General features: G+C 44.9%; 1 protein-coding gene across 3 annotated transcripts in view; it reads left to right on the plus strand.

Annotated features, from left to right (window-relative positions):
• hacl1 (2-hydroxyacyl-CoA lyase 1) overlaps window positions 1-27,321 on the plus strand; it is a 158,469-nt gene that overhangs the window by 107,148 nt on the left and 24,000 nt on the right. For all 3 annotated transcript variants that reach the window (XM_078538562.1, XM_078538560.1, XM_078538561.1), the window contains 3 exons: window positions 6,071-6,172; window positions 9,057-9,211; window positions 12,932-13,090. In XM_078538562.1, the coding sequence (XP_078394688.1) occupies window positions 6,071-6,172; window positions 9,057-9,211; window positions 12,932-13,090 (416 nt within the window). The remainder of the gene's footprint in view (window positions 1-6,070; window positions 6,173-9,056; window positions 9,212-12,931; window positions 13,091-27,321) is intronic.

A 27,321-nucleotide genomic window follows, 5' to 3' on the forward strand; every position in this document is an offset into this window, starting at 1 on the left:
TTTCAGATTATAAAGTGACAAAATGTGACCCATGCAACCACTTGTGATCAAAATTTCCTAACTTTTCTAGGCCTTACGGTTATTCTAGGTGCTGCCCTGACATCTGCAGCAGGGGTGGAGACAGCCTGTGCAATGGTTGGCCCTTTTGCCTCAGATGACATTGGCGTGCACCCTCTGGAGAGCCGAGGCCTTGCTCTGTTTCCCTCTCACGTTTCCACTGCAGGAGTGCGGGTCTGCACGCATCTCTGTGTTCTGCTGGACCAAGGGCTCCATGGCATCTGCCATCCTTCCCATGGAGACCTCCATATGTGCACAAGTGAGCACCACTTCATCAGAGAGCAGGCGGATGCACTCCTCTGACTCGTGTGCCACTCTATTGAGGGCTTCCAACAGCTCTATATGATATTCCCCCACTTTCTGCTGACCCTCCACGATGAGAGGAAGGCCAAATCCAGAGGTTCGTCATCTGACTTGGACCTCACAGATGCCTCTTCCTCAGCAGTCCTCCGAGTGCCAGGGAGCTTGGCTGAACCTGCCTCCTCCTGCTGTGGACACGTGATGGGTCTTCCAGGCTGCTTATTTCCAGCTCTTCAATGTAGGAGGTGCCCTCTTGGCTGGAGCAGAGGATCTGGATGGAGCTGAGGGACTGGTTGGCTGAGGGCGTCAGTTGCTTGGCAGAGCTCCCTGTGAACCAAAGTCAAGATAAATAGCGCATTGCAGCAGAGTCAAAAGCAGGAGACAGAGCATTCACGTGGTGGTGCAGGATACTCACATGGGTTTTTGCCGCCGACCTTACTGGCACTGCAGGCACAGTTCTCGTCCTCACCAGTCAGCACGATGGCCACACCAGCCCGGCCTGGGACCTCTCCCTGCTGTTGTGAGCCAGCTTCTCCTGCATGAACACAGATAAGAGAGTGTGTGAGCATGGCACTGTGTGGAATGTTTGTGTGGTGTGGTAAGCCAAGCCATGGACAGGATGAGGATGCGAGCTCGAGAGGGTATGAGCCTAATGGAAATATGAGGGTGCGTGTGAAAGTTATTAGTGTTGTCCCTTGAAGTGTGAGATCCCTGTGGATGTGTGTTGGGTTTGTGAGTGTCTGAGTTGAGAGTGATGAGGCGGTTGACTTACCCTGATGGATAGGATGAGAGCATTCATCCTCTTCCTGCACTGGATGGCTGACCTCCTCTGTGCTCTGGTGACACTGACCACTGCTGTCACTGCCTCCCAGGCTGAGTTGGTGACTTTGGTAGACCTCCTGCGGCCAGAGCGGGTTTAGCGGACATAGCGGTAGCCCTCCACTGCATCAAGCAGGCACCCCAGAGAGGTGTCACTAAATTTGGGGGTTGCATTCTTCTTTGCTTTTGGGGACATCTGTCACCTGGAGCAGTCCTGGTCTGTATACATGAAGTAGGCATGCGCTCTAGAGCACTTTAAATATGGCGCCTAGATTCCCGAAGGCCTGAGGTGACGGCAGGGTGGGTGAATTAGAGGCCAGCGATTTGATGTTTTTCCCGGGAATGCACTATTAATGAGGAAGGATGCGCCGGGAATTCGATGATGAAGTGCAAAAACCCGCCATTGCGACCAGCAGGTAAAACATCCCTTTTCCCGCTCACTGCCGCACTTTGTGCAAATCTGGGATGATTCCACCTGAAGTCTAATATGCTATTAATATATGGATAACTGATGTATTTATAATTTTTAAGCTATGTTCTCCATTCTTGACGCATGCTGAGGTATGGCTGTTATATGTTGCCCTGGTTCAATGGCCATTGTTAATGTATAAATCTCAACAGTGAGCGTTGGCATCAAGACCGTCTCAGACTGTCACGGTACAACTTTGTGCACCATGAGCCCCATTTTCCTTCTCCGTTCCACACCCCCACCCCATCAGTCTCACAATCTCCTGGGAAATACTAGAAAAGAAGCACCACTTTCAACCTCAATAACGTGACCATCCAAACAGATCAAGCATCATTGAACCTAACAGAAACTTGAGTAATAAATTTTGTTTCCAAAGCTACCATTGACTCACCCAACATTCCATAATAAAATTCTATGGCCAAATTTATGAAGATATATAAATTTAGACCAGAATGCGTGACTTTAAAAGGGGAGTAGCCAGGTCTGGGAGGTAGTCGGATGGTCGGGGAATTGGGTCAGGTTGAAGTGGTGGATGGGTTGGGTGGGGTGGGGGTAGTCAGGTCAGGACAGGGGGGTAGTCAGGTAGCACTCCAGTCGGGCTTTGAGGCCTTCCTTGGCTGCATGGATCCACTGCAGCCATAGGCCACCCTGTGGAGGATTGTGGCATTGCTGCTGAGTATTATTTATTTAAAATTTTAAAAAGTTGGAGCAAGGCCCCCATTTTCAGGAAGCCCCCCCAGCCCTCAAACTGAAAGGACGAACTGCTGCTTCTTCTGAGACGGTGCCTTCTGTTAGCTTCGAGAGCTTGCAAGGATGGCGAGCTCACCCTTTGGCCACAAACTGGCCAATTTAGGGAAAATCACTGTCCCCACACAGCCCAGGGTAGTGACCACCATTTGACCCCAACATCGCAAAGGACAAAATCTTGACCCTTAAATCTTAATCAAATTCTGCCACTGTTAGGGGAAGATAGTTAAATGTTTTATAATGTAATTAACTGGGAATAAGAGGATGTGTGGAGGCAATATTCAACAAGCTTACTTTTTAACATAGGGACAGGGATAGTCTATTTATTCCCTTGACTCTTGACCACCATTTTATGATTTGTACCTCAACCCCATTTACCCACATTTCTCTATATCCCTTGATAAACTCACCTAACAAATTTCTATTGATCTCAGTCTTGAAAATTTTCATCAACCCCAGCAGCCACAACTTTTCAGGTGAAGAGTTCTGGTTTTCCACTGCCTTTGTGTGGAAAAATATTTTGTGATTTCACACTTAATTGTCCTAATTTTAAGATGATGGGACGATTTTTTTTGTGGAGGAAGCGGGAAGGTCGAGTTGGGAAGCTGGTCGAGACTGGGCTGATCAGCCTCCTTTGAAAAGGCTCCTGCCCGCCATATTTCCTTTCCGGAAGACAGGGGCGAGATGCAGTCAGGCTCTCCGCCTGCAGAGGAAGGCCTGAGGTGGCAATGGAGGCGGGTGGATGGCAGGCTAGAAAGGCTGGAACGTTGGCCCAGTTGTAATGTTGAGTTTCAGGCTCTCAAAACCTCACTCTCACCCCCCTCCCCTCAACTCCCCACCCCCTGCACATGTCCCCTTCATTCCCTCTCATACCCTCCTTCCCCCTCCATGCCCTCATTTATCCTCCACATTCACTTACCTGTCTCCACGACGGGTAAATCTCAGGAGCCATGTAATAGCAATAGGAAGGATTTGAAATGGACATGAAAAAATAAACTTCTAACAATCAAACAGAGCTGTCACTGAAACATGCTTAATACTGAATAAAAACCCCAGAGCTATTCAAAAAGATTAAACTCCCTCAAGTGGTCAATCTGTTGTAAAAACATCTATTCACTAACCACAACAAAGACAGATAATCTTTTAATAACTTCTTAAAACTGTCAGTCAAACTATCTACACGACTCCTTTGCTGAGATAAGTAGTTAAGGAGCTTTTGAAACTGAACTAATCATTCATGATGGGCTCAGCTGTCAAAACAAACCCCTGTTACTGCAAACAATGAAGCCTATTGAAACTGGAAAAACAGGCGGCTAGGTTTTTTGATGGCCTGTCAGTCAATGTAGTCTAGGAGCAGGTAGCTGATTTCTTTTCCTCTAAATGAAAGTGCAAACCAGGGTTTTTTTTTTCAAATATAAAGCACTGTGCACATTTAAATCTCTTCAGATTATGACACTAGAACTCCCAAGCACTTTTTTTCAGTTTTGAACACATAAAGCACTTTTATTAATGGGTATGGTACTCTAATGCATCTCAACACTTAAATAATGCTGATCAATGTAATGGTCAACTTGCCTTTGCAGGGTAGAGCCCTACAATCAATCGCCGCAGTGAAAGCACATTTTAACTTATAATACAGCACCTAACTGTTGAAACTGAAAGGACAGATTTTTGTTTTGTAGCTCAAAGCAAAAGATTTCCAGGAGCAGGAAGCTGTTTTTGTTTTGATATCCCACTTGGGATCGGGGTTCCTCTGTGGTTCACGACTCCTCTGAGATGCTGTGAGTCACTTATACTTAATGGAAGGGATGTGATTCAACAAAAATTGTAGGGGGGGTGGGTGGTTTGTACTTCCCATCCTTGAAATGGAACCAGCAAGGGCAGAAGTGCTGCATGCACGCTGGCTACCTGCACATTTATCCTGCGCCGGCAAAAATTGCTGGAAACCGGAATGGGGGCAGGAACCCCCAAAACGGGTCCTGCCTGCCATTTTTAAAGGCCTCCCACCTTGACCCAACTTTGTGAAACGCCAGGCCGATGTCTCCTTTTTCTGAGTAATCCATCAGAGAAAATAGTTCACTGCATTCACCCCCTCCCCTCCTGCCACTTTATCAAATCTCCATCATTTTAAACACCTCGGTTAGATTACTTACATCTTAACCAAGTAGGTAAATAATATTGCAGAATATCAATGAGGCCTATATCTATTACAGTAAGATGTTACATTTTTAATGCTGAGGTAGTCATTTGATAAATTACTTAAGTGGTTTGTTGTATTATGGCAATGGGTGAAACCCATCATGTTTAGGTTGTAGTAGGGCAGCAATAAACATCAAAAAACTGCATTGCAGACCCCAGGCCATCCATGAACAATGATGGAGGATCCATAATGGGTGGGCACCAAGCATAAATAAAATTCTAGGGACTTCTCATTTAAATGTAGCAGTTTAAAACAGTGCAGGACTTTAATAAGTATAAATGACAGGTTGTTTAATTTCCACACAATGGGCAGAATTTTTCCCTCGTTGGGCAGGTGTGTGCCCGACCTGAACGGGAGTAAAATAGCGCGCGATAACATCGGGCGAGCGTCCCGATGTCATCGCGCACTCTCCCGATATTTCGCTCGGCGGGCACACGCGAGAGGCGGCTGTGCGCCTGCCGACAATTAAGAGGCCTATTAAGGCCCTTAATCAATTAATTAAATCAACTTTTCACTGCCTGTCCAACCATTTGGTTGGCTGGTGGGTGAATAAACCAAGTGGCCTTTGCATTTTTTGCAAAACCTCATTCATGGGTGGGATGAGATTTCGACCAGTGATTTAAAAAATAAAAACTTTTAACATGTCCCAGCTCATGTGACAGAGTCACATGAGGGGACATATTTCCCTTATTTTTCCATTCTTTATCTTTAATATTAAAAATGTTCAGCTCCCTGAGGCAGCTCTGTGCCTTCAGGGAGCTTTCACTGAGCGCACCCGCGCGCATGCGCTGACCTCCGTGCTCGCCCTCCTCCCCCTCAACCCAGGCAGTGCTAAGCATTTCAGTGCATGATTGGTGCTGGCTGGCCGTTAATTGGCCAGCCAGCGTGAAATTGTGGTCGGGGCCCAATCGCAGGCAGCGGACCATTGTGCGGCTGCCTGACAAGGGGAAGATCCTCCCCAGTATAAACTTTATAAAGTACTGCTCTGCAGGAAACAAGGCTCATGAGATCTGGCGCTTGAAAGACCATATTGGTTTGTACAGAATTTGCCCTCTTCAGTAGAAAGTTGGTATGATGTGTACAGCACAACCGAATGAAGTACTGGAAATCTATACAGCTCTATTTACATGTCTATATACCTCGCATAAGATACACATTTCCTGTCCTCAATCTTGATTCCAGTTGTCATAATTTTCAGTCATGTTCTTGCATCAACATTTACTATTGTAACCTGCTTTGTGAACGTATCTCACTCAGCACAGTATTGTCAATGCTTGTGATTTATTTGCAAGCCCTGGTCACTGGAAACTTGTTCCACTTAATTATCTGATGTCCCTTTCACATCTGTTACCATTAAGTTTAGATATATTTTTTAAAAGTCAATACGTGACACAATACCATAGTCAAATTATTTCCAGTGTGTTAATTTATTTTTCTTTCCTTTATTCAGCAATGCAACTGCAATTTTTGTTTTTCAGTTATTGGAGTGCTTCAGGATTAACCCTTGGACTTACCCATCCAACACTGAATGGTGGCTTTACCTGAAGGAGAAAGTCAAAGACAATGAAGAAGCATCCAAGGTAAATTGGCAAAAACTATTGAAGAACATATTTGAATTGCAAATGATTGTCAAGTTATTCGGTTCTGTATATTAACAGAAGGATGTGACTTACATCATTTACGCCATTCATTGTGGTTAAATTTCTTAAACTTTTACTAATCTAGAGAATTTTTTCATGGCAGCCTGATAGGTCATGATTGAAGTGTCAGTTTTGACTGACATTTGAAATCTCATTTGTATTTTTTTGCTGGATCATTGAGTGAAGTTTTCCACGGTAGCAGAATGCTGAAATGCTGAGGGGAGGAAGACTGATGGGATAATTCTATCTTAAAGATTGTGATCTATTTAAATTGGATCATCTATTTAAAACGTGAGCTTTGCTTTGATTATTCAGTTTATTTTGAATTTGTGGATTTGATTGACAGTTTTATAGTGTGTGTTAAAACTAGAATTAAAACGCTTTGCAAATTTTCATTGACAGCTTAAGGGTTTTTGCAAGCAAGAAAATTCTGGAGATTATTTTCTAATCCTTTTCATGGGAAATAATATTGGCCAGAGGAATATTGAGAGACTGTTAGCATTAAGGAACAAGATGCACATAAAAATACCTCTATAATATTCTGGCTAGAAATGATGGGAGTGTGGGGGAGCACACAAACATTGGAAACCTTGAAACATATTTGAAAATGTTAAAAGCACAGCAAGTTAATAATAACCTGTAAGAAAAAATATAGGTATCTCAGGCATAATCCTTTGTTGGAAATGAGTAATGATGAAGGATTATACCTGAAGTAGTGACATGTTTTTCTATTGCAAATGCTAACCATTTTGCTGTTATTCTGGCTAGTTTGTTAAGCTAGACGGGAAGTGCTTTGTGAAAGATGTTGATTACTAATGAAGAATTGTTAGAGGAGTTATTAATCTGTAAAATGTGTAATTTTGCCACAAGTGGTTACTATTTGTAATAAAACAGAAGTATTTGCACTTCCAATTAATGTAACTATGTAATCAATAGAAAAAGGCGAAAATCATTTAGAAATACCTTCTTACATTTCTCAGAAATATTTATGCAGGTAAATGTGGCAACAGCGTTACAGATAGCAAGATTTCACAACTGGTACAGATTAATGCGCATTTAACCTGATTTTGGTCATGTTGATTGAAATATCAAAACCAGCAAAATCCATGCTTCAAATAGGACCGCAGATTTTTAGAGCAGAATTTTCTAATTGCGCTGAAGGCAGGGTAGTGCAGAGAGGATGGGGTGGTGGGTGGTGGTGGGGGAGGGATTGGGCAGGAACAGAAGAGCGGCGGTGCATGGGGCCTAGAAAATTAGTGTTGGATAATGGCATGCCAGTTTGCTGGCAAGTTCCTGCCTCTGGTCAATTTAAGTAGGGGCAGGTTTGGGGGGGCGGTGACAGCTACCTGCCCACAAGCCACGGGTATGCTATTGAGGCAAATTAAGACCAATGTTCTGAGACTGACTGGAATTTTCTGCGGTGGCTGTAGCTCAACTGATGCATGGAAGCAGTCTTCTGGCAGTAAACTGGGGGAGGTGGGGGTGCGTGCAGCACTCCAGCAATGTTTTAAACCCTCAGTAGCTGACATGCTGAGATGGCTCCAGCTGTGGCCACAGGCCTCCCTATGGACGGGCTTTCACAATGGCAGTCACACAGTTGCGGCCACTTTTTATTTTGAAAAATGGAGTGTACCCAGAGGGCACCTCCATCTTGAGGTGCCCTCCCTCACCTACCTACATCGGCTGGGGCTGCCGTTCTCTCGGTCTTGGAGGGCTTCCTATTTGCCCATCAGGAGCCCGCCTGCCATCCTTAATTGAATGCCAAACATGCCTACTGGCCATTTCCTTCAAAAGCACATCACATGTCAGATGCTGATGCGGTGCAGGGTTGGGACCTGTAATTACTTCAACACCGAGATCCTGACCCCAAAACAAAAATTTGATCTTTAATGTCTTTATAATTTATTTTTCGGAGTGACAGTAACAGCAAGGCAACATTTCTTGCCCATTCTAAGATGCCCTGAGGGTATTAAAAGTCAATTCTGCCATGTGGGACTACAGTCACATACAGATCAAAAAGATACACACAAAACACATAGGTCTTTCCCCAAGTAAATCCATTGGATTTCAACAACAGTCCATCTGCTCTCATGGTCATTTAAATGAATGGACTTTTTGAATTCAATTTCACAACTTGCCAAGTTAGCTTTAATCTTATGGCCTTGATGTTGCTGAACCAGTACCATAACCACTAATGCTGTCATACCCTGTCCACCTGAGCAGACATTGAAACCTTAGTTTGCCATCTTATCTGTAGGGTTGTGCCCCTGACAATACAACCTCCTGCTCCAAAATATTATATTTAGATGTTGTCTCAGATTATGTGTTCAGGTCATAGGAGTATGACTTGAACCCAGTCTCCTTGACTCAGAAACCACCAGATTGTCAACTGATCCAAACTATCACTCAAAAAATGAATGAAAGACTTAGATTTACTTAGCCTCTTCTCATATCTTCAGAAAAACATCTCAAGGTACTTCATGTACAATAACTTTGAAATATAGTGACTGTTTATGTAGGTAAAACTATGTTGTCATTTTGCACTTATTTGCCAGTTTGGGGGAGGAATTTTGGCTTGTACAAGGAGCACACCTGAGCCATAAGAACAGACATTTTTTAACATGTTATCTGTAGGATATCTTAAATATATCACTTCCTAATTGCAACAAGTGAGCCACCAACTTAGCCACTGGTCATGACTTCACATGGTCCTCAACAGACCCACAGTAACAGTTTAACAATGATGACAAGCTTTATTTGGCATAATTGTCATCTTATACCAGAAGAGATCATTACCTAATGAATTAAGACTTTCTTATTCCAGGTTTTGGCTGCACAGAAATCTTTGCCTATGAACTACTACACTGTTTTCCACAATATTCAAGCACTACTGCCACAAGATTGTATTATAGTCAGCGAGGGTGCCAATACCATGGACATTGGCCGTACCATGCTGCAAAATGACATGCCTCGGCATAGGTAATTACCATCTTAGTAAATAAAGGTCACTGATAATGATTCAAAACTATATAACATTTTAAATTATAAATAATAGCTTTGTACCTCTACAAAACTCCCTATACTTTGTTTCAGTAGTTTAATACCAGCTTCAGAAGACAACTTACTGCACCATTGGCACTTTACAAATTCATACACCAAGGGCAGCACTTTTCACTTGGCAGGCCCCGCCACTGAAAAAGTCAGTGGGGAACGCATTGTCACCAATATCAGCACCCCTGCGGCCATTTATGACTGGAGTTGGGACTCCCGCCCCTCAAACAGGAGGAAGTCCTGCCTCAGAGAGCTGCTGGCCACTCTGACTGGCCAGCAGCTCTGTAGCCCCAGCAGCAGGGATTATAGAGGAGACCCCGGGGGGAATTGGGGTGGTAGGGGACAATGGATGGTAGGGTTGGAAAGGCCAGGGCTATAGGAAGCAACCGTGGGGAGCCAGGCCCTGGAGGTGTGGGGGGTCCTGATCATTAAGGGGAGTCCCAAACAGGGTAATCTCCCTGGCTTCCCCCCCGTTCTTCCCTGACCTCCACCTGCTGGCCTCAGAATGGCGGCCGGGCAGGAAGCAACCCTTTAAGTAGCTGAGAAATTCCCAAGACCTCATGGCCTCCATCTTAGGGGCACAAAAGAGGTAGCTGCAGAGATAGTGGATGCGGTGGTTATTATTTTCCAAAATTCCCTTGATTCTATAATGGTCCCAGCAGATTGAAAGTTAGCACATGTAGCTACGCTATTCAAGAAAGGAGGGAGAGAGAAAACAGGGTAAGATGGGCCAATTTGTCTGACATCAGTTGTCTAGATGTACTTTACTTAGATTTCCAGAAGGCATTTGATAAAGTGCCACATCAAAGGTTATTGCAGAAAATAAAAGCTCATGGTGTAGGGGGCAACATATTGGCACAGATAGAAAACTGGTTGGCTAACAGGAAGCAGAGAGTATGCATAAATGGGTCTTTTTCAGGTTGGCAGGATGTAACGAGTGGAATGCCACAGGGATCAGTGCTGACGCCTCAACTGTTTACAATTTATATAAATGACTTGGGTCAAGGGATTGAAGGAATGGTTGCCAAATTTGCTGAGGATACAAAGATAGGAAAGTAAATCGTGAAGAGGACATAAGGAGGCTACAAACAGATCTAGATAAGTTAAGTGAGTGGGTAAAGATCTGGCAGATGGAGTTTAATGTGGCAAAATGTGAAATTGTCCATTTTGACAGGAATAATAAAAGAGAAGCATATTATCTAAATGATGAGAGATTGCAGAGCTCTGAGGTGCAGAGGGACCTGGCTGTCCTAGTGTATGAATGACAAAAGGCTGGTATGCAAGTACAGCAGGTAATTAGGGAAGCTAATAGAATGTTATCATTTATTGTGAGGGGAATTGAGTACAAAAGTAGGGAGGTTATGCTTCAGTTGTACAGGGCACTAGTGAGAACACGTTTGGAGTACCGTGCACATTATTGGTCACTTTATTTAAGGAAGGATATAAATGCATTGGAAGCAGTACAGAGAAGGTTTATCAGACTAATACCTGGATGGGTGGGTTGTCTTATGAGGAAAGGTTGGACAGGTGAGGCTTGTATCTGCTGGAGTGTAGAAGAGTAAGAGGCAACTCGATTGAAATATATAAGATCCTGATGGGCCTTGACAGGGTGGATGTGGAGAGGATGTTTCCTCTTGTGGGAGAATCTAGAACTAGGGTTTACTGTTTAAAAATCACGGGTCACCCATTTAAAACAGAGATGAGGTGAAATTTTTTCACTCATAGGGTTGAGAGTCTTTGGAACTCTCTTCCTGAAAATGTGGTGGAAGCAGAGTCTTTGAATATTTTAAGGCAGAAGTGGATTGATTCTTGGTGAGCAAGGGGTGATAGGTTATCAGGGGTAGGTAGGATGCAGATTTCAGGTTGCTATCAGGTGAGCCGTGTTCTCATTAAATGGTGGAGCAGGCTTGAGGGGCTGAATGGCCTTCTCCTGCTCCTTGTTCGTATGCTCTAATTTGGAATGAGTTTGATCGCAGATCAGCAGCAATTTGCCATCTTTGACTTCAAATGCAGTCAAATGGCAAAAGATACTCGAAGGCATCAAGTGCACCCAAAGCTATCCAGTATGCTCAAAACTATCCAATGAGCTCATAAACTTTCCCCCCTCCCCCCACTCAGTCTCAGGGCCTAAATTCTGCACCACCACCACCCCCCCCACCCTAGTCTCAGAGTCTAAATTCCCCCCCCCCTAACCCCAGTCTCAGGGTGTAAATTCTCTCCCCCCACCCCAACTCCAGTCTCCAAACTCTCTCACCACCCCCCCACCCCCGCCCCCCAAGTCTTCAGGCCTGGGCCCTGCTGAGCTCCGGGCTCCGGGCTCTGGGCCCTGTCACACTCCAGGCACGGAATTCGGCGGGGCCTGAACTTTTTTTTCACCATCACTGCTGCCACGCTGTCTGCAAAACTGCATCAGGGGCAGCCTCACCGACATTTCTAGCTCCAGCTGGCCCTGCAAGCTGAGCTCCAGTGAGAGGATGGGGGGAAGAGAGAGAAGCGGGGAGGGGAAGAGGAGAGGAGAGAGAGAGAGAGAGAGGAGGTGAGGGAGAGAAGGGGAGGGAGGGTGGGGGCAAAATATGGGGAGGGGGCAAGAGAGAGGGGATTAGAACTGCTGGAATCTTGTGGGGGCGGGGGGTGGCGTTTGGGTGTGAAAGTAAATTGGTCCATGGTGGGCGGAGCGGTGGTGGTGGAAGATAATTGCTCAGAAGGGTGGCTCTGGGGGAGAAAACTGCTCCAGGAGTGGGTGGTGGGGAGAAAACTGCTGTAAGCTCTGGGGGTGGGGAAGTGTGGAAGGGGCAGAGTTGACATGCGTGAGTTATAGTTACAAAAAAAAATAAAGCTAATTTATCAAATCAAATGTTAAAACCGACTCTGCTTTTTCTAAAGTTAGCTCAGTTTTAAGATGTTTGAAGCTATCGAAATTCAGAAATATGGAAAATAAGCTCTATGATCATTATTGGTGTCCGAATGCTCAAGTGATGTTGCTAATTGCAAAGGTTGGGGCGCTGTGGTTTGGGGCAATTGATGACATTGACGTCAGTTATGTTACTTGAAATGTTAAATGATAACTAAATAATTACTTTTGAGCATAATTGGTGTCAAATGATAGTTAAGTGTTTGCTGTTGATGATGTCAAAGTCTTTGGGTAGGGAAGGATTAGATGATCAGATCTTACATTAACTAGGTTTGTATTCCCTGGAACATTAAAAAGTCACAGAGTGATTTGATTGAGGTTTATTAGGACTTTGAAAGGCATTGATATGGTAGCTAGAGAAAGATGGTTTCCACTGTTCAGAGCCAGACATTCAGTAGAGAAGTTAGGAAAAACTTGTCCACGCAAAGGGTGGTGGAAGTGTGGAACTTACTCCCACAAAAAGCAGTAAATGCTAGCTAAATTAATCATTCAAAATCAAAAACAGAGGTCAATAGATTATTGATAGACAAGGCTATAAAACTATATGGAGCCAAGGCTGTTGAATGGAGTTATAATGCATATCAGTTATGATCTCATTGAATGACAGAACAGACTGGAGGGGCTGAATGATGTACTCCTGTTTCTCTGTTCCTGTATAATATTATTCAAAACATGGCTGATTTGTATTGTTACAGCTAAAAGCTATAGAATATTCCCTCTTATATTTTTTATTTTAGATTGGATGCTGGCACCTTTGGCACCATGGGTGTAGGGCTGGGTTTTGCTATTGCTGCAGCACTGATTGCCAAGGATCAGAACCCACATCAGCAGGTTATCTGTATTGAAGGAGACAGTGCCTTTGGATTTTCTGGCATGGAAGTGGAGACCATGTGCAGGTAACGCAATAAACTTCTAAGTATATTAAAGAATAGATCTTGTTATTGTTTTGTATATTTCAGTACATACGAACGTATGGATTAGGAGCAGGAGTAGGCCACTCGGCCCCTTGAGCCTGTTCCACCGTTCAATAAGATCATGGCTGGTCTGAATGTAACCTCAACCCCACATTCCTGCCTTATCCTGATAGCCTTTCACCCCCTTGTTAATCAAGAATCTATCTAGCTCTGCCTTAAAAATATTCAAAGATCTGCTTCCACCACCTTTTGAGGAAGAGTTCCAAAGACTCTCAACCCTCTGAGAGAAAAAAATTCTCCTCATCTCTGTCTTAAATGAGCGTTCCCTTATTTTTAAACTGTGACCCCTAGTTCCAGATTCTCCGACAAGAGGAAACACCCACTCTACATCCACCCTGTCAAGACCCCTCACGATCTTAAAGGTTTCAATTAAGTCACCTCTTACTCTTCTAAATTACAATGGATACAAGTCTAATCTGTCCAGCCTTTCCTCATAAGACAATCTGCCCCTTCCTGCTATTAGTCTAGTAAACCTTCTCTGTACTGCTTCTAATGCATCTACATCTTTCTTTAAATAAGGAGACCAGTGCTGTACACAATAATCCAGATGTGGTCTCACCAATGCCCTGTACAACTGAAGCATAGCCTCCTTAATTTGGTAATCCATTCCCCTCACAAATTATAACATTCTATTAGCTTTTCTAATTGCCTGCTGTACCTGCATACTAACCTTTAGTGATTCATGCACTAGGACACCCAGATTACTCTGCATCTCAGAGCTCTGCAATCTTTCACCATTTAGATAATAAGCTTTTTTATTCTTCCTGCCAAAATGAATGATTTCACATTTGCCCACATTATACTCCATTTGCCAAATCTTTGCCCACTCACTTAACCTATCTATGTCACTTTGTAGACTCCTTATGTCCTCTTCACAATTTACTTTCCTACCTATCTTTGTGTTGTCAGCAAACTTAGCAACCATTCCTTCGGTCTCTTCATCCAAGTCATTCATATAAATTGTAAAAAGTTGAGGCCCCAGCACTGATTAACCAGAAAAAAAAATTATGCCTACCACCTGCTTTCTGTTAGCTAGCAAATCTCCCATCCATACTAATATGTTACCCCCTACACCATGTGCTTTAATTTTCTGCAATAATCTTTGATGTGGCGCTTTATCAAAAGCCTTCTGGAAATCTAAGTACAGTACACCCATTGGTTCCCCTGTATCCACAGCACATGTGACTCCTTCAAAGAACTCCAATAAATTGGTTAAATGTTATTTCCATTTTACAAAACCATGTTGACTCGGTCTGATTGCCTTGAATTTTTCCAAGTGCCCTGCTATAACATCTTTAATCATAGCTTCTAACATTTTCCCTATGACAGATGTTAGGCTAACTGGCCTATAGTTTACTGCTTTCTGTTTCAATCCCTTTTTGAATAAAGGAGTTATATTTGCCATTTTTCAATCTAATGCACACTCCAAACCTCCATAATCCCAGCTAAATGGTCATGGCTGACAAGGCATAATGTAGAAACTCTTTCCACCATGCCAAGGCCATGTCCTCTCTATAGACTGTTTAGGTTTATGGAGGCAAGCTGACAATTTCCTGACAGAGGGTTCTCCCACATGGCTGATATCACCCAGGTCAAGGTTCAATGTCTGCATGCTTGAGCAGTAGAGTAGACGTGGGGAAATGGTGGCATTGTGATAATGTCACTGAACTTGTAATTCAGAGGGCGTAGCAAACAACTGATGACGCCAATTTGCCGTCCTCACAGTGTTGCTGAAGAGAGGCACTGTGCTGCACATGACTCCACCAGGTCCTTGATGGAGCAGACAATAGGCTTCCTGAAGATGTGTTTCCGATGTTTGGACCACTCAGGTGGGGCTTTCCAATACTCACGACAAAGACTGTCCTAGATCATCGTTTGCTATGCCCTGCTCAACCTAGCGCTGCAAAAGGGAATGTCTTGCCTGAGGGAGACATGAAGGATGTTGAAGGGGATGGATCTGACAAGGGCCAGGATGTTAATCAGACACATGAAGAGGCAGACATGCCCATGACAATCTGATAGTCACCACATTCCAGGTGGAGTAATGTATCAGCACATTCTCACAATTGATTGTTTATTCTCGCCTTTACTGCCTGGAAGGCCCCAGTACCTTTTTGCTCGCAGATAATTTCTTTTGAAAGGTTCATGTTTTCATAGAGAATAAGGAAATATCAGTACTCTGTCTGCCTTGATGTTGGGCTGCTCATTTGAATGTGCTAAACCACAGTTAAAAATGTAGCCCTGGCAACACATGACCGCTGATAAACCTGAACAGCACTCCCTTCTCCCATGATCTTAGGCAACTTTAAATGGAATAGTAATTTCACCCATGCCCTCACCAAGTCTGTGTACATGACAGCTTATAAGTGGCTGGAACTCATATTTAGCCAGGAATGCATTCCTGTCACCCTGACACCTGCTCCCAAAGTGGGGCCAACCATTCAGATCACTGTTTCAGGCGTGACCAGACGGATGACTCAACAGGGAGCAGCAGCATGAGAGCACCATATGTCCACTCACCATCACTCCTCAATGCAGATTGATGAAGCATGATCTTGCTACTATACCCCCCAATCGCCACTCACACATCATAAAGCCAGAATGATGGCTTCTGGCTTAAAGACATCTTAATCTGCAGTTAAATTTCACGGTTTCTTTGTAGTGTCCTCACTGAGAGTGTATCACCTGGACTATGGGTTGACTCAGGACCCTGCAAGCATCAAAAGCCTTAAAAGTCTCTTCCTAGATGGCCTTTGCACTAGGGCGAGACCGTGAGCATCATTTTGGAAACACCAGCCGTGGTCAAATTGTTTCCTGCAGTTTCCTTAGCGAGCTGGCTATGCATCACATTGGTGGCATCACAGTCCTCGAAACAGTACAACACACAAGCCCGTTCTTGTCTCTCTCTGCTAAGTCACTAGAAAGCCCTGTCATGCAATGATTTCCAACTTGATTTACTATCCCTTTACCCAAGGACTATTGACACTCTTGATAAGGAGGAGAGCAGGTTCAACAACTCTCCATGTGAGGTCTGGAAATAGCTTCAGCCAGATGCACACACACCTCTTGAATCTTACATTCGAACCCCTCTTACAGTCAAAGCTAATGTGTCCATTGTATCCTTACTTGCCTTGTTCAGCTGCGTGGTCGCTGAAAATGACAAATTACCAAGGAAGTATATTCAGCATTGAATATGCCCACCACATATTCCTCCAGGCAGTTATGGTAGCCTATACATTTTGATTGTTACGAATACAGAACCTCAAAAATGCATTCATGATGAACCTTGGGGCACATGTAGCTGATTTAAGTTATCACAGCTAATCATGCCATCCACAAACAATTGACATCGGTACAGTAAAAGCAATGACCTCAATGTGCACATTTCCCAAGACCACAGCATGTTTAACAGCGAAAATTGGTTGCAAGGAGTATTGGCCAGGCAGCACACTGACAAATGATGGCCATTACTTAATGTTGCACATGTGCCATTATAGACTACTCACTCTGGTGATAATGTGGGAGAACTAAATCAATAGAAGTTCCTGATCGGACTCAATTGGGGGGCCAATGTTCTGGAGTCTTAACTGACCACGAAACTTTGAAGGAACTGTTAGAAAAATTGAATCCATGAGAGTTGCAAACAGTTAAATTCAATACACACTTACAAATGTGAAAACTATATACAATGAGTGTACACCAGTGCCACCTGTGTGCATTCAATACTTACCTTTTCTAATTCTACCGCAACGTCTAGGTGCAGCCCTGACATCCACAGCTGAGGTGGAGGCAGCCTGCTGACTCCTGTGGCCTGTTTACTAAGTTGACTTTGGTGGGCGTCCTCTGGTGGCCCGAGGCCTTGAGGGCTCTGGCCTGCTAGGGGTCTCCTGCTCAGGTGCAGGTGCACCGTTCCTGGTCTGACCTGCTGGAGGCTATGGGGTCACTGTCAGAGGAGAAGTGGAGTGCCAGAGTACTCTTGGAGCGTCCTGGATCGACCCCCACAGTGGGACTGGCTGGTGTTCCTCCTCCCTGTGGGTGCCTGATGGCACCTCCCTGACTTCTTAAGGAGAAGTCCCCGCTCCTCTCTCGCTGAGCCACTGCTGCAATGCACCCATGGCTAGAGCGATGGACTGCAGGTCCAAGCGCACATCTGACAGAAACTGTACCTTCTGCTGAACCTGGGTCTCCAAGGTGGCCTCCACCCTTCCCATGGAGACATCCATGCACTCGCATGCCGGAGCCACAATAGCAGACGGAACGTGGATGGACTCCCCCTGTCTTCAGTCCAGTCTGTGGATGGCCTCTGCAAATTCTGCCTGATGTTCCCCTGCCTGTTTCTGCATCTTCAAGAGGTCTCTTTGGGCCGAGTCCGGAGGCTTGTCATCTGATTCAGACTCAGCAGGGGCCTGGACTCCAGCCGTCCTCTTAGTGTCAGAGACCTCAGCTGTCCCTGTCTCCGCCAGCTGTGGACCTGTGTCTATGAGGTGTTCAGCAGATTGTAACCCTGAACCTGGTCTAGAACTAGGACCCACCAAGGTGGGTGTATCTGCACTGGCGGAGGGTGCAGGTGAACGCTGTGTTGGTGCTTGCTCTGAGGATACTGAGGCTCCTTCCTCAGAGATGGGCTGGGGGCTGGGGCTGTAGCGTGTCCAAGTTGCTGTTCCCTCACGCACCCCCTGCCTTTTTCTTGCTGGTACCTGAAATAGAGAGAAGAGAGATTTTGTGAATGATGAAGCAGCTCATACATTAAAGATCATTCACAATCAATGCCTGCATATTGGAGATGGGGACTGGATGCATCCTCACTGGCTTGTTGGAGGAGGCTGATCTCATCTTTTGTGCAGGCATGGTCACGCTCCTCTCCCCCACGCTCTGCAGCCTGCTTCTCAGAGCTACTGAGGAGACGAAGTTCGGGCGTTCCGCCATCAGACTTGGCGCGCTCGTGTTTGTTCTGTGCAGATTTTGTCCGGCAGAAAAACAGAAGGATTGCTTCTGGGTGAATGGGCAGTTCAGAAGCATGCATGCCTATTGTTGCTGCTAAGCCAACCCCAGTAAGTGATTAGGAAGCTGTTTGTTCTGGAACTAATATGAGATGGAGAGCTTAAAGTGGCTGGCACACATTCAATGCTGTTGTCCCATTTGCTGATCGTGTGTGACATCCCTGAGCACTGTAGCCCTTAGGCTGCCTGATTCCCTTATGAGAGTGAGAGCTTTCAGTGAGTAGACAGTGCACTCACCTGGCGGAGCACAGCAGATCATTCATCCTTTTCCTGCACTGCAGGCCGTTTCTTTTTTGGACCCCACGGGTGCTAACCACCCCGGCAACTTCCGATCAGTCCGCAGCGGTCAGATGGGAGGGCCTCCTGCTCCCATTCTGAGGAAACGGCACCTCCAGCCTTTCCTGGACGGCCTGGAGTAGAATCTCCAAGGAGGTGTTGTTGAACCAGGGGGCCGAAGGTTGCTTTCTTCTCTCAGACATTTCTCTTGCCGAGTGATCCAGAGCAATGAGTGAACGCTGTTTGGGTGCCCTTTTCGCCGAGTCCCTCATAGATGCATAGTTAATGAGCTGAGCAGCGGAAGATCGCGTGTGTTCAGCCATCTCGCTGCCCAGCAGAAATCACTCTGACTTCCCCACTCACCACCACCTAGACTTCAGAGCAAAGATTCTGTTCACCTTTGGGGGAGGTGAGGCATCCTTTTAGATTATTAATAGTAAACATGTTTGTGTATAACAAAGGCATAAACCTCTTGGAACTGTCAAAGCTGCCAAAGAACGGTCAAACTGTCAATGGATTTAACTCTGCCGGGCTTTAAGTTTTAAAAAATTAATTAAAATAAAAACAGCCTAGAGTTGAAAAAAAAATCAGCGCTTGATATTTCATCCTGTCTGTTGACTTAAGCCTGAGGGTGATCATTATAGGACTTGTGTTGCAATGAATCATTTTACAAATTAACATTATCACAGTGGAGTAGCTGTTAAGTGAGCAGTTTGATTGACAACTCCAAGTGGTTATGGAATAGAAATGTTTGTTTTCAGAAGAGATTAGTTGAAGGAATTTCTATGCATTGAATGTTTTTTTCATCAATGAGTTTTTAAAATAGTGACATCATCAATAGACGCACAACTTTATTTTACGTCAGCATATTCCTGCGGTTTGCCCATGTTGGATACTAGGTGAGTTGGCATGGAGGAGTTAAGGGAAAAGGGTAATGGGTGGTTTGGCATGAGTTGGCACTAAGTTAGAATAGGGGCTATATAGGGCCATTAGGATGTGTGGGGCATAGGGGGCATGGGGGCTATGGCAGGGTAGGTGAAGGGCATTGGTTGGCATAAGGGGCATGAGGGGCCAAGGGGGTGAGTAGAGGGGAATGGGTTGGCATATGGGAGATGGTGGTGGAGTGATAATTTCGCTGGACTAGTGATCCAGTGGCCCAGCCAAATGCTGTGGGGACATGGGTTCAAATCCCACCATGGCAGCTGGTGAAATTTAAATTCAATTAATAAAAAAAAGTCTGGAATATAAAGCTAGTCTCTGTAATGGTGACTGTGAAACTATCATCGATTGTTGTAAAAATCCATCTAGTTCACTAATGTCCTTTAGGGAAGCAAATCTGCCATCCTTACCTGGTCTGGTTTACGTGTGACTCCAGACCCACAGCAATGTGGTTGATTCTTAACTGCCATCTGAAATGGCCTAGCACACAACTCAGTTCGAGGGCAATTTGGGATGGGCAACAAATGCTGGCCTTTCCAGCAATGCCCACATCCCATGAAAGAATAAAGAAAAGAATAAAGAGGATGTGAAGGGTCGTAGGGGGAGGTGGGTAGAGGAGCATGGGTTGGCATAGGCGATATAAGGGCCCATGGGAGATGGGTGAGGGGGGCATGAGGTAGCATGGGTTGGCATGGATGGGGCATGGGGGTATGAGGGCTGTTTTTTGTTTTAATCATTTTTTAAAATTAAATACAACAAAAGTGCTGGAGCAAGACCTTCTGCCCAGCACCCCTCGGCACCCGGCGGCCTCCGCACCCGCTCCGGGGAATGACGGGCCCAACTTCAAATCCAGCACACACCCACCGCACTCCCCCTCCCCCGCCGACCCTCGGAACGAAAATCAGAATTGTGGGACGCCATTTTTAAAGGACAGGTTCACAGAACCGGCAATTCTCCAGACTTTACGCACCCAACCCAGGAGCGAAAACCTGGGCCTTAATGTTGAGAAGACCATTTGAACATATGCCCCTTTCTTTCCCCCCAATCCCTGCCAGAATAGAGCAGCAGAAAGAGCTGCCCAATGAAACTATAAGTGCCTGTACATAGCATTAAATGAAAATTTGGCTGTTATCATAATGTGCCGACTGCTTGGAGAAGAGTTCATTGGGTTTTGTGCGAACAATACTACTGGAGAACAATGAATCCTGCTTCCTACTTTTTGCCTTATTTCTTCTTCCCCTTAGATTCGGATGCTGAGGCCTTGCCAAACTAGCTGAGATCAACTACCTCAGGAGGAACCAGGAACTGAGTTGAAATCTTAACACATTTGCCCACTGTGTTGCACGCAGTTCATGAATATTTTTTTAAAGATTTGGTTAATTGATTATTTTCCCTTTGTAAAAAAATATCTGTTTTGTTAATGTAATGCGCACTAAACAGTTGTGCCAGCCACAGATTCTGAATCACCAGTGATAGTATTAAAAATTTTATTCGGATTATCCTCCTATTCGTGGAAATTTTGCAGAAAATAATTCCAATTCAAACTTCAATCAAAAATTGTATACATCAGGTTTTCATTGGCAAAGCTTGCAGATGGTTGGATGATGAACATTTAATATTGATGAAAAATAGCATCATGATGGCGAATATATTTTTAGGTTTCTGAATATGTGCAGTCCATCTTCAGAAAAGTCTTTGCCTATCTCATTGTAAATGATTAGGAGTGTAGGCCCTCAGGCATGCATGAGTAACAGCTGCGGTCGTGAAGGTTAATTGCTTTCTAAAATTATATCTTGTCGCACCGTTTGAAAGGGAATTCCCTTACATTAGAAAGAGAAGCTGGCAGTGAGGGAATTGAGAGAAAAGCATGATACACAAAATGGTGGAAGGAAAGCTAGAAGGGCTGAATTTTCCCAGCCCTGTGAAGAAAGGGTTGGAGGTGTGGTGGTGGAGGGGGGGGCGGGGGGGTGGGAGGTGGTGGGGGATGAGGTGTGCCAACCAGGAAAATGGGGAGGAGCTTGATTGGGATGCCTCCCCAAACATTCTCATCTTCAAGAGCTTTCCAGGGATGGGCTGGGACCTGGTTTATCTGCCCACTCCATGAAGACGGGGCACCACTCAGGCTATTTTGCAACGGCACCAGTGTTTTCCCTTCCTGCTGGTAAGTGCAGAGCCTGACAGCTCTCTAGAGGGCCTCCCTGCAGCAGGCTGGGGTCCATCATCACCTTCTTTAAATCCCCGCCTTCCAGAACTGCGGTAATCATTGGGCCACAGCTGCGGCCACAGGGCATCCTGTGGAGGGCTTCCCCTCCACAATAATGGCCTGGCAGCTGTGGCCGTATTTAATTTTAACAATTTAAGAAGCCATCAGTTGGCACCTCCATTTTGAGGTTCCCTTGCTGTCCAATACCAACATGAGCAACATCCAACTCTTCTGGTAAATGTGCAGGCTGCCTACAGCCTTGGGCATTCTGATTGGCAGCCTCCCCCCCACCAACCGTAATTGGACAGGGCTCCCAGAGGCAGCTTGTTAATTGGCTGCACCCGGGAAGTACGCGCAGGCAGGCTTGATTTCGACACCATTCGGGTCAGGATCCCTGTATGATTCTGACATCAGAGTTCCCACACCTATTCAAAAGTTCAATCTCTCAATGCAGCTACAAAAATATTAATAGTCACCTCACCCTAATAGCAGCCTTAACATTCCTTGAGGAAAACAATGTACAATATGTGCTTGGAGGGGAGAAAGCTTCAAGGTTACATGTTTAGTTTAAGTATGTGCAAACTGAAGATCTCATAGCCCTATTGAAACAAGAGCTCGGAAGTTCTTCCACTGTCCAACTTAACCCTCAACCATCATTTAAAAAGATGATCTGATAATTTGTTTAATTTCTGTGCGCAAATTTGCAATAATAAGCTTCAAATGTAGAGTGTTGACTGTAAAGCACTTTAGAAAGTCCTAAGGTCATGAAAGGTGCTATATAAGTGCAAGTTGCTTTCTTTTAAAGGAGTGTTTCCAATGGAAGATGTGTATTCCTAGCGTAAGCTGCCACAATCCTCTGCCTCGCATGTATCTAATGAGGATTGGAGAACGATCCTCAGAGCAATCCACAATTTCCTTCCTTTAACAATCCACCCAGCCCATGTGATTCATCCACTTTCAAGTGGATGTCAGTTCCTCCAGTACTCATCTCTCCCTTATTATACCTTTCTTATTCATTCATGGGATGTGGGTATCACTGGCTAGGCCAGCATTTATTGCCCATCTCTAATTGCCCTTGTTCAGAGGGCATTTAAGAGTCAACCACATTGCTGTGGGTCTGGAGTCACATGTAAACCAGGTGGGTTTTTACAACAATTGACAATGGTTTCATGGTCATCATTAGGTGACATCTGCTGTGTAGGATTTGAACCTGGGTCCCCAGAGCATTACCCAGGGTCTCTGGGTTAATAGTCCAGTTACAATACCACTATGGCACTGCCTCCCTAATGTTCCCTAGTATCTAATATTTCACACTCCTCCTCTTTAATTGTCTGCATCATCCCTCTCCATAGTGAAGGCAGAGACCAAGTACGCCATTGAGAACCCTGCCCACACCTCCAACATCAACGCATAAGTTACCATGTACATCTCTGATAGGCCCTACCTTTCCTTAGCTATTCTCTTGCTCTTAATGTACTGATAAGGCATTTTTGGGTTTTCTTTGACTTTACCCGCCAATATTTTTTCATATCCTCTCTTTGCTTTCCTAATTTCCTTTTTTACTTCATCCATGTACTTTCTATACTCCTCTAGGCTTTCTACAGCATTAAGCTTTTTGTGACTGTCATAAACTTTCTTTTTCTGCTTTATCTTACCTTGTATGCTTCTGGATAACCAGGGGGCTCTAGATTCGGCCGTCCCACCCTTTTCCTTTGTGGCTCAACCCTATAGCCTCATTTGATGCTTCATTTAATATATCATTCCCCCCTCACAGCTGTAATTGATTCTTTAACCACTAATGCTATACCCCACCTTTTTGGTTAATCCCCCCTCTCTCCTGCCTGAAAACTCTGGGCAGAATTTTGCTCTCGGATGGCGTGCGGGCCCCACCGGTTTGGCGGCGGGTGGACAGCCGACCCCTGCCCCCGAAACGGGGCCCGCCGCCATTTTAAGTGGGCAGGCCAATTAAGGCCCGCCCAGCGGCCTGCCCAACGGGAAGCCCTATGCGCTTCCTGTTCCCGATGGGGAGGGATTCCCCATCTGTCAAAGTGCACTCTTTCGTGCATGCGTGCAAAAGAGCGCACTGCTCCCTGAGGCAAAGTCCTGTCTGAGGGAGAATACTGACAGCGGGAAAAACTTTAAAAATAGAAACATTAAAAAATTATTAACATGTCCCCACATGTGACAATGTCACACAAGGTGGGACATGTTAGTAAAGAACACATAAACTTTATTAATTTTTTACAAAACGGACATGAAACTTCATCCCACCGGTGGATGAGGTTTCATGTATTATCAGTAGCCCGCTGGGGCTCCTGGCCTGTCTGCCAGCCTTACGGTTGGCCGGGCAGGTCTTTAATTACTTTAACTAGCCTGTCAATGGCCTCAATTGGCTATTGACAGGTCGGTGGGCGGACAGCTGATTTCACTGTCCGCCCGCCTTCCTAAAAATTTAAATGGACCGGGATGACGTCAGGGATTCCTCCCGATGTCATCCCGCATCATTTTCCCCTCAGCGACCGCGCCCCACCCCCAAATCGCCGAGGGGAAAATCCTGGCCTCTATATCCAAGGATGTTGCCCTGACATTTTTGCCCCTCTTTAAGCCAAGTTTCCATTATAGTGATGATATCATGGCGCCATGTGTCTGTCTATGTTCTCAGCTCATCGTATTTTTTTGCTATACTCCTTGTATTTACATACATACCTTTTAACACTGCCAAATTCCTGTGGTACACTTTTAACCTGTGCCTCTCCTGGCTTTCAGAGTCATTCACTAATTTTCCATCTCCCGTTCCATGCTTTGAACTTGTCCTCAGATTCCCATGTCCACCACCCAGCCAATCTAGTTTAAACCTCCCCCAGATCTCCGTGTCTTTGTCGGATAAAATTAACACTAGGCGAGGCGATGTTAGGTTTGAGTCATAAACTACAGTGTTCCATAGGAGGGCAAAACCTACAGAGCGCAGTGTATGATTAGAGGCACTTGGGACAATCAGTAGAATGTCTGTTTGCACACTGGCCTACTCTAGTGGGTTGTCAAACTCCACATAAGAACACAATGGCCAGGATTTTCCCCTCAGCAATTTGGGGGCGGGGCCCGGTCGCCAAGGGGAAAGTGACGCGGGATGACATCGGGAGGAATCCCCGACGTCATCCCGGTCCATTTAAATTTTTAGGAAGGTGGGCGGACAGCGAAATCAGCCAATTGAAGCCATTGACAGGCTATTTAAAGTAATTAAAGACCTGCCCGGCCAACCTTAAGGTTGGCGGGCAGGCCAGGAGCCCCAGCGGGCTCCAGATTATTGATGAAATTTCATCCACTGGTGGATGAAGTTTCATGTCTGTTTTGTAAAAAATAAATAAAGTTTATGTGTTTTTTATTAACATGTTCCATCTCATGTGACATTGTCACATGAGGGGAACATGTTAATTTTTTAATGTTTTTATTTTTAAAGTTTTTTCCGCTGTCAGTATTCTCCCTCAGACAGGACTTTGCCTCATGGAGAAGTGCATTCTTTCGCGCACATGCACGAAAAAGCACACTTTGACAGATGGGGAATCCCTCCCCCGCCCGGAACAGGAAGCACATAGCGCTTCCTGTCGGGGATGCCGCTGGGCGGGCCTTAATTGGCCTGCCCACTTAAAGTGGCGGCGGGCCCCGTTTCAGTGGCGGGGGTCGGCTGTCTGCCCACCGCCAAGCTGGTGGTGTCCGCATGCCATCCGAGGGCAAAATTCTGCCCAATCTCTCTGTATTTTGTCCTACTGCCCAGGATACAGGGGTTTGGCTCCTATGCTGCCACCTGCTGGATCTTGACTCCCTCGTTGGGATGTGTTAGCCTAATATCTGTTGTAGGAAAATGTTCAAAGCTATTCTTAAAGATGTTGTTGCAAGGCACTTAGAAAAATTCAAGGCAATCAGGCAGAGGCAGCATTGGTTTTATGAAAGGGAAATCATGTCTAACCTATATATTGGACTCCTTTGAAGGAGTCACGTGCTGTGGATAAAGGGGAAACCGGTGGATGTACATTACTTAGATTTCCAGAAGGCATTTGATAAAGTGCCACATCAAAGGTTATTACGGAAAATAAAAGCTTGTGGTGTAGAGGGTAACAAATTGGCATGGATAGAATATTGGCTGGCTAACAGAAAACAGAGAGCAGGCATAAATAAGTCTTTTTCTGGCTGGCAGGATATGACAAGTAGTGTGCCACAGGGATCAATGCTGGAGCTTCAACTTTTCACAATTTATATAAATGACTTGGATGAAGGAACTAAAGGTATGGTTGCTAAATTTGCTGGTGACACGAAGATGGGTAGGAAAGTAAGTTCTGCAGAGGACATAAGGGGGCTACAAAGTGACACAGATAGGTTAAGTGAGTGGGCAAACATCTGGCAAATGGAGTATAATATGGGTGATTGTGAAATCGTTCATTTTGGCAGGAAGAATGAAAAAGAAGCTTATTATCTAAATGGTGAGAGATTGCCAATCTCTGAGACTCAGAGAGATCTGGGTGTCCTAGTGCATGAATCACAAAAGGCTAGTATGCAGGTACAGCAAGTTATTAGGAAAGCTAATAGAATGTTATCATGTATTGTGAAGGGAATTGAATGCAAAAGTATGGAGGTTATGCTTCAGTTGTACGGGGCGCTGGTGAGACCACATCTGTGTACAGTACTGGTCTCCTTATTTAAGGAAAGATGTAAATGCGTTAGAAGCAGTTCAGAGAAGGTTTACTAGACTAATACCAGGAATGGGCAGGTTGTCTTCTGAGGAAAGGCTGGACAGGTCAGGCTTGTATCCACTGGAATTTAAAAGAGTAAAAGGAGGCTTGATTGAAACCTTTAAGATCCTGAGGGGTCTTGACAGGGTGGATGTGAAGAGGATGTTTCCTCTTGTGGGAGAATCTAGAACTAGGGGTTGTGGTTTAAAAATAAAGGGTCGCTCATTTAAGATAGAGATGAGGAGAAATTTTTCTCTCAGAGAGTATTGAGCCTTTGAAACTCTCTTCCTCAAAAGGCAGTGGAAGCAGAGTCTTTTAATATTCTTAAGGCAGAGCTAGATAGATTCTTGATTAACAAGGCAGTGAAAGATTATCGAGGGTAAGCAGGAATGTGGGGTTGAGATTACAATCAGATCAGCCCTGATCTTACTGAATGGCGGAGCAGGCTCAAGGGGCCGAGTGGCCTACTCCTGCTCCTAATTTGTATGTTCGTATGATTTTCCGATCTCATAACCCCCAACAGGGATTAATGATGTTTTCAGCACCATGGCGCTAGGCATCCAATCTTTAGATTAGAAACATTTACCATAGTGAATAATTTGTCTGGATCAGTTTTGTCAATCCCCTTCCTATGAGCATAGGAATAGGACTAGTCCATTGATCCCTGAGCTGTACCTCAACTCCATTTCCCTGACTTTTCTCCATATCCTTTAATACAGTCCCTAATGCCCAACAGAAAATCTATTGCTCTTAGCCTTTGAAATTTTAATTAACCCAGCATCCGAAGCTTTTTCATTACAGATTTCTGCTACCTTTTTTGTGGAGCAAGTGCTTCCTGATTTCACTTGTAAATAGCCTAGCTCAAATTTTAAAACATTGCCTTCTTGTTCTGAATTACACCACCTGAGGAAATAACTTATCTGTATCAACACTATTGAGCTCCTGATCCATGTAAATATCTCAATTGGATCACAATTTAACCCTCTAAACTTGAGCAAATACAAGCTATGT

Source organism: Cetorhinus maximus, chromosome 3 (assembly GCF_964194155.1).
Source record: "Cetorhinus maximus chromosome 3, sCetMax3.hap1.1, whole genome shotgun sequence".
Classification (NCBI taxonomy): domain Eukaryota; kingdom Metazoa; phylum Chordata; class Chondrichthyes; order Lamniformes; family Cetorhinidae; genus Cetorhinus; species Cetorhinus maximus.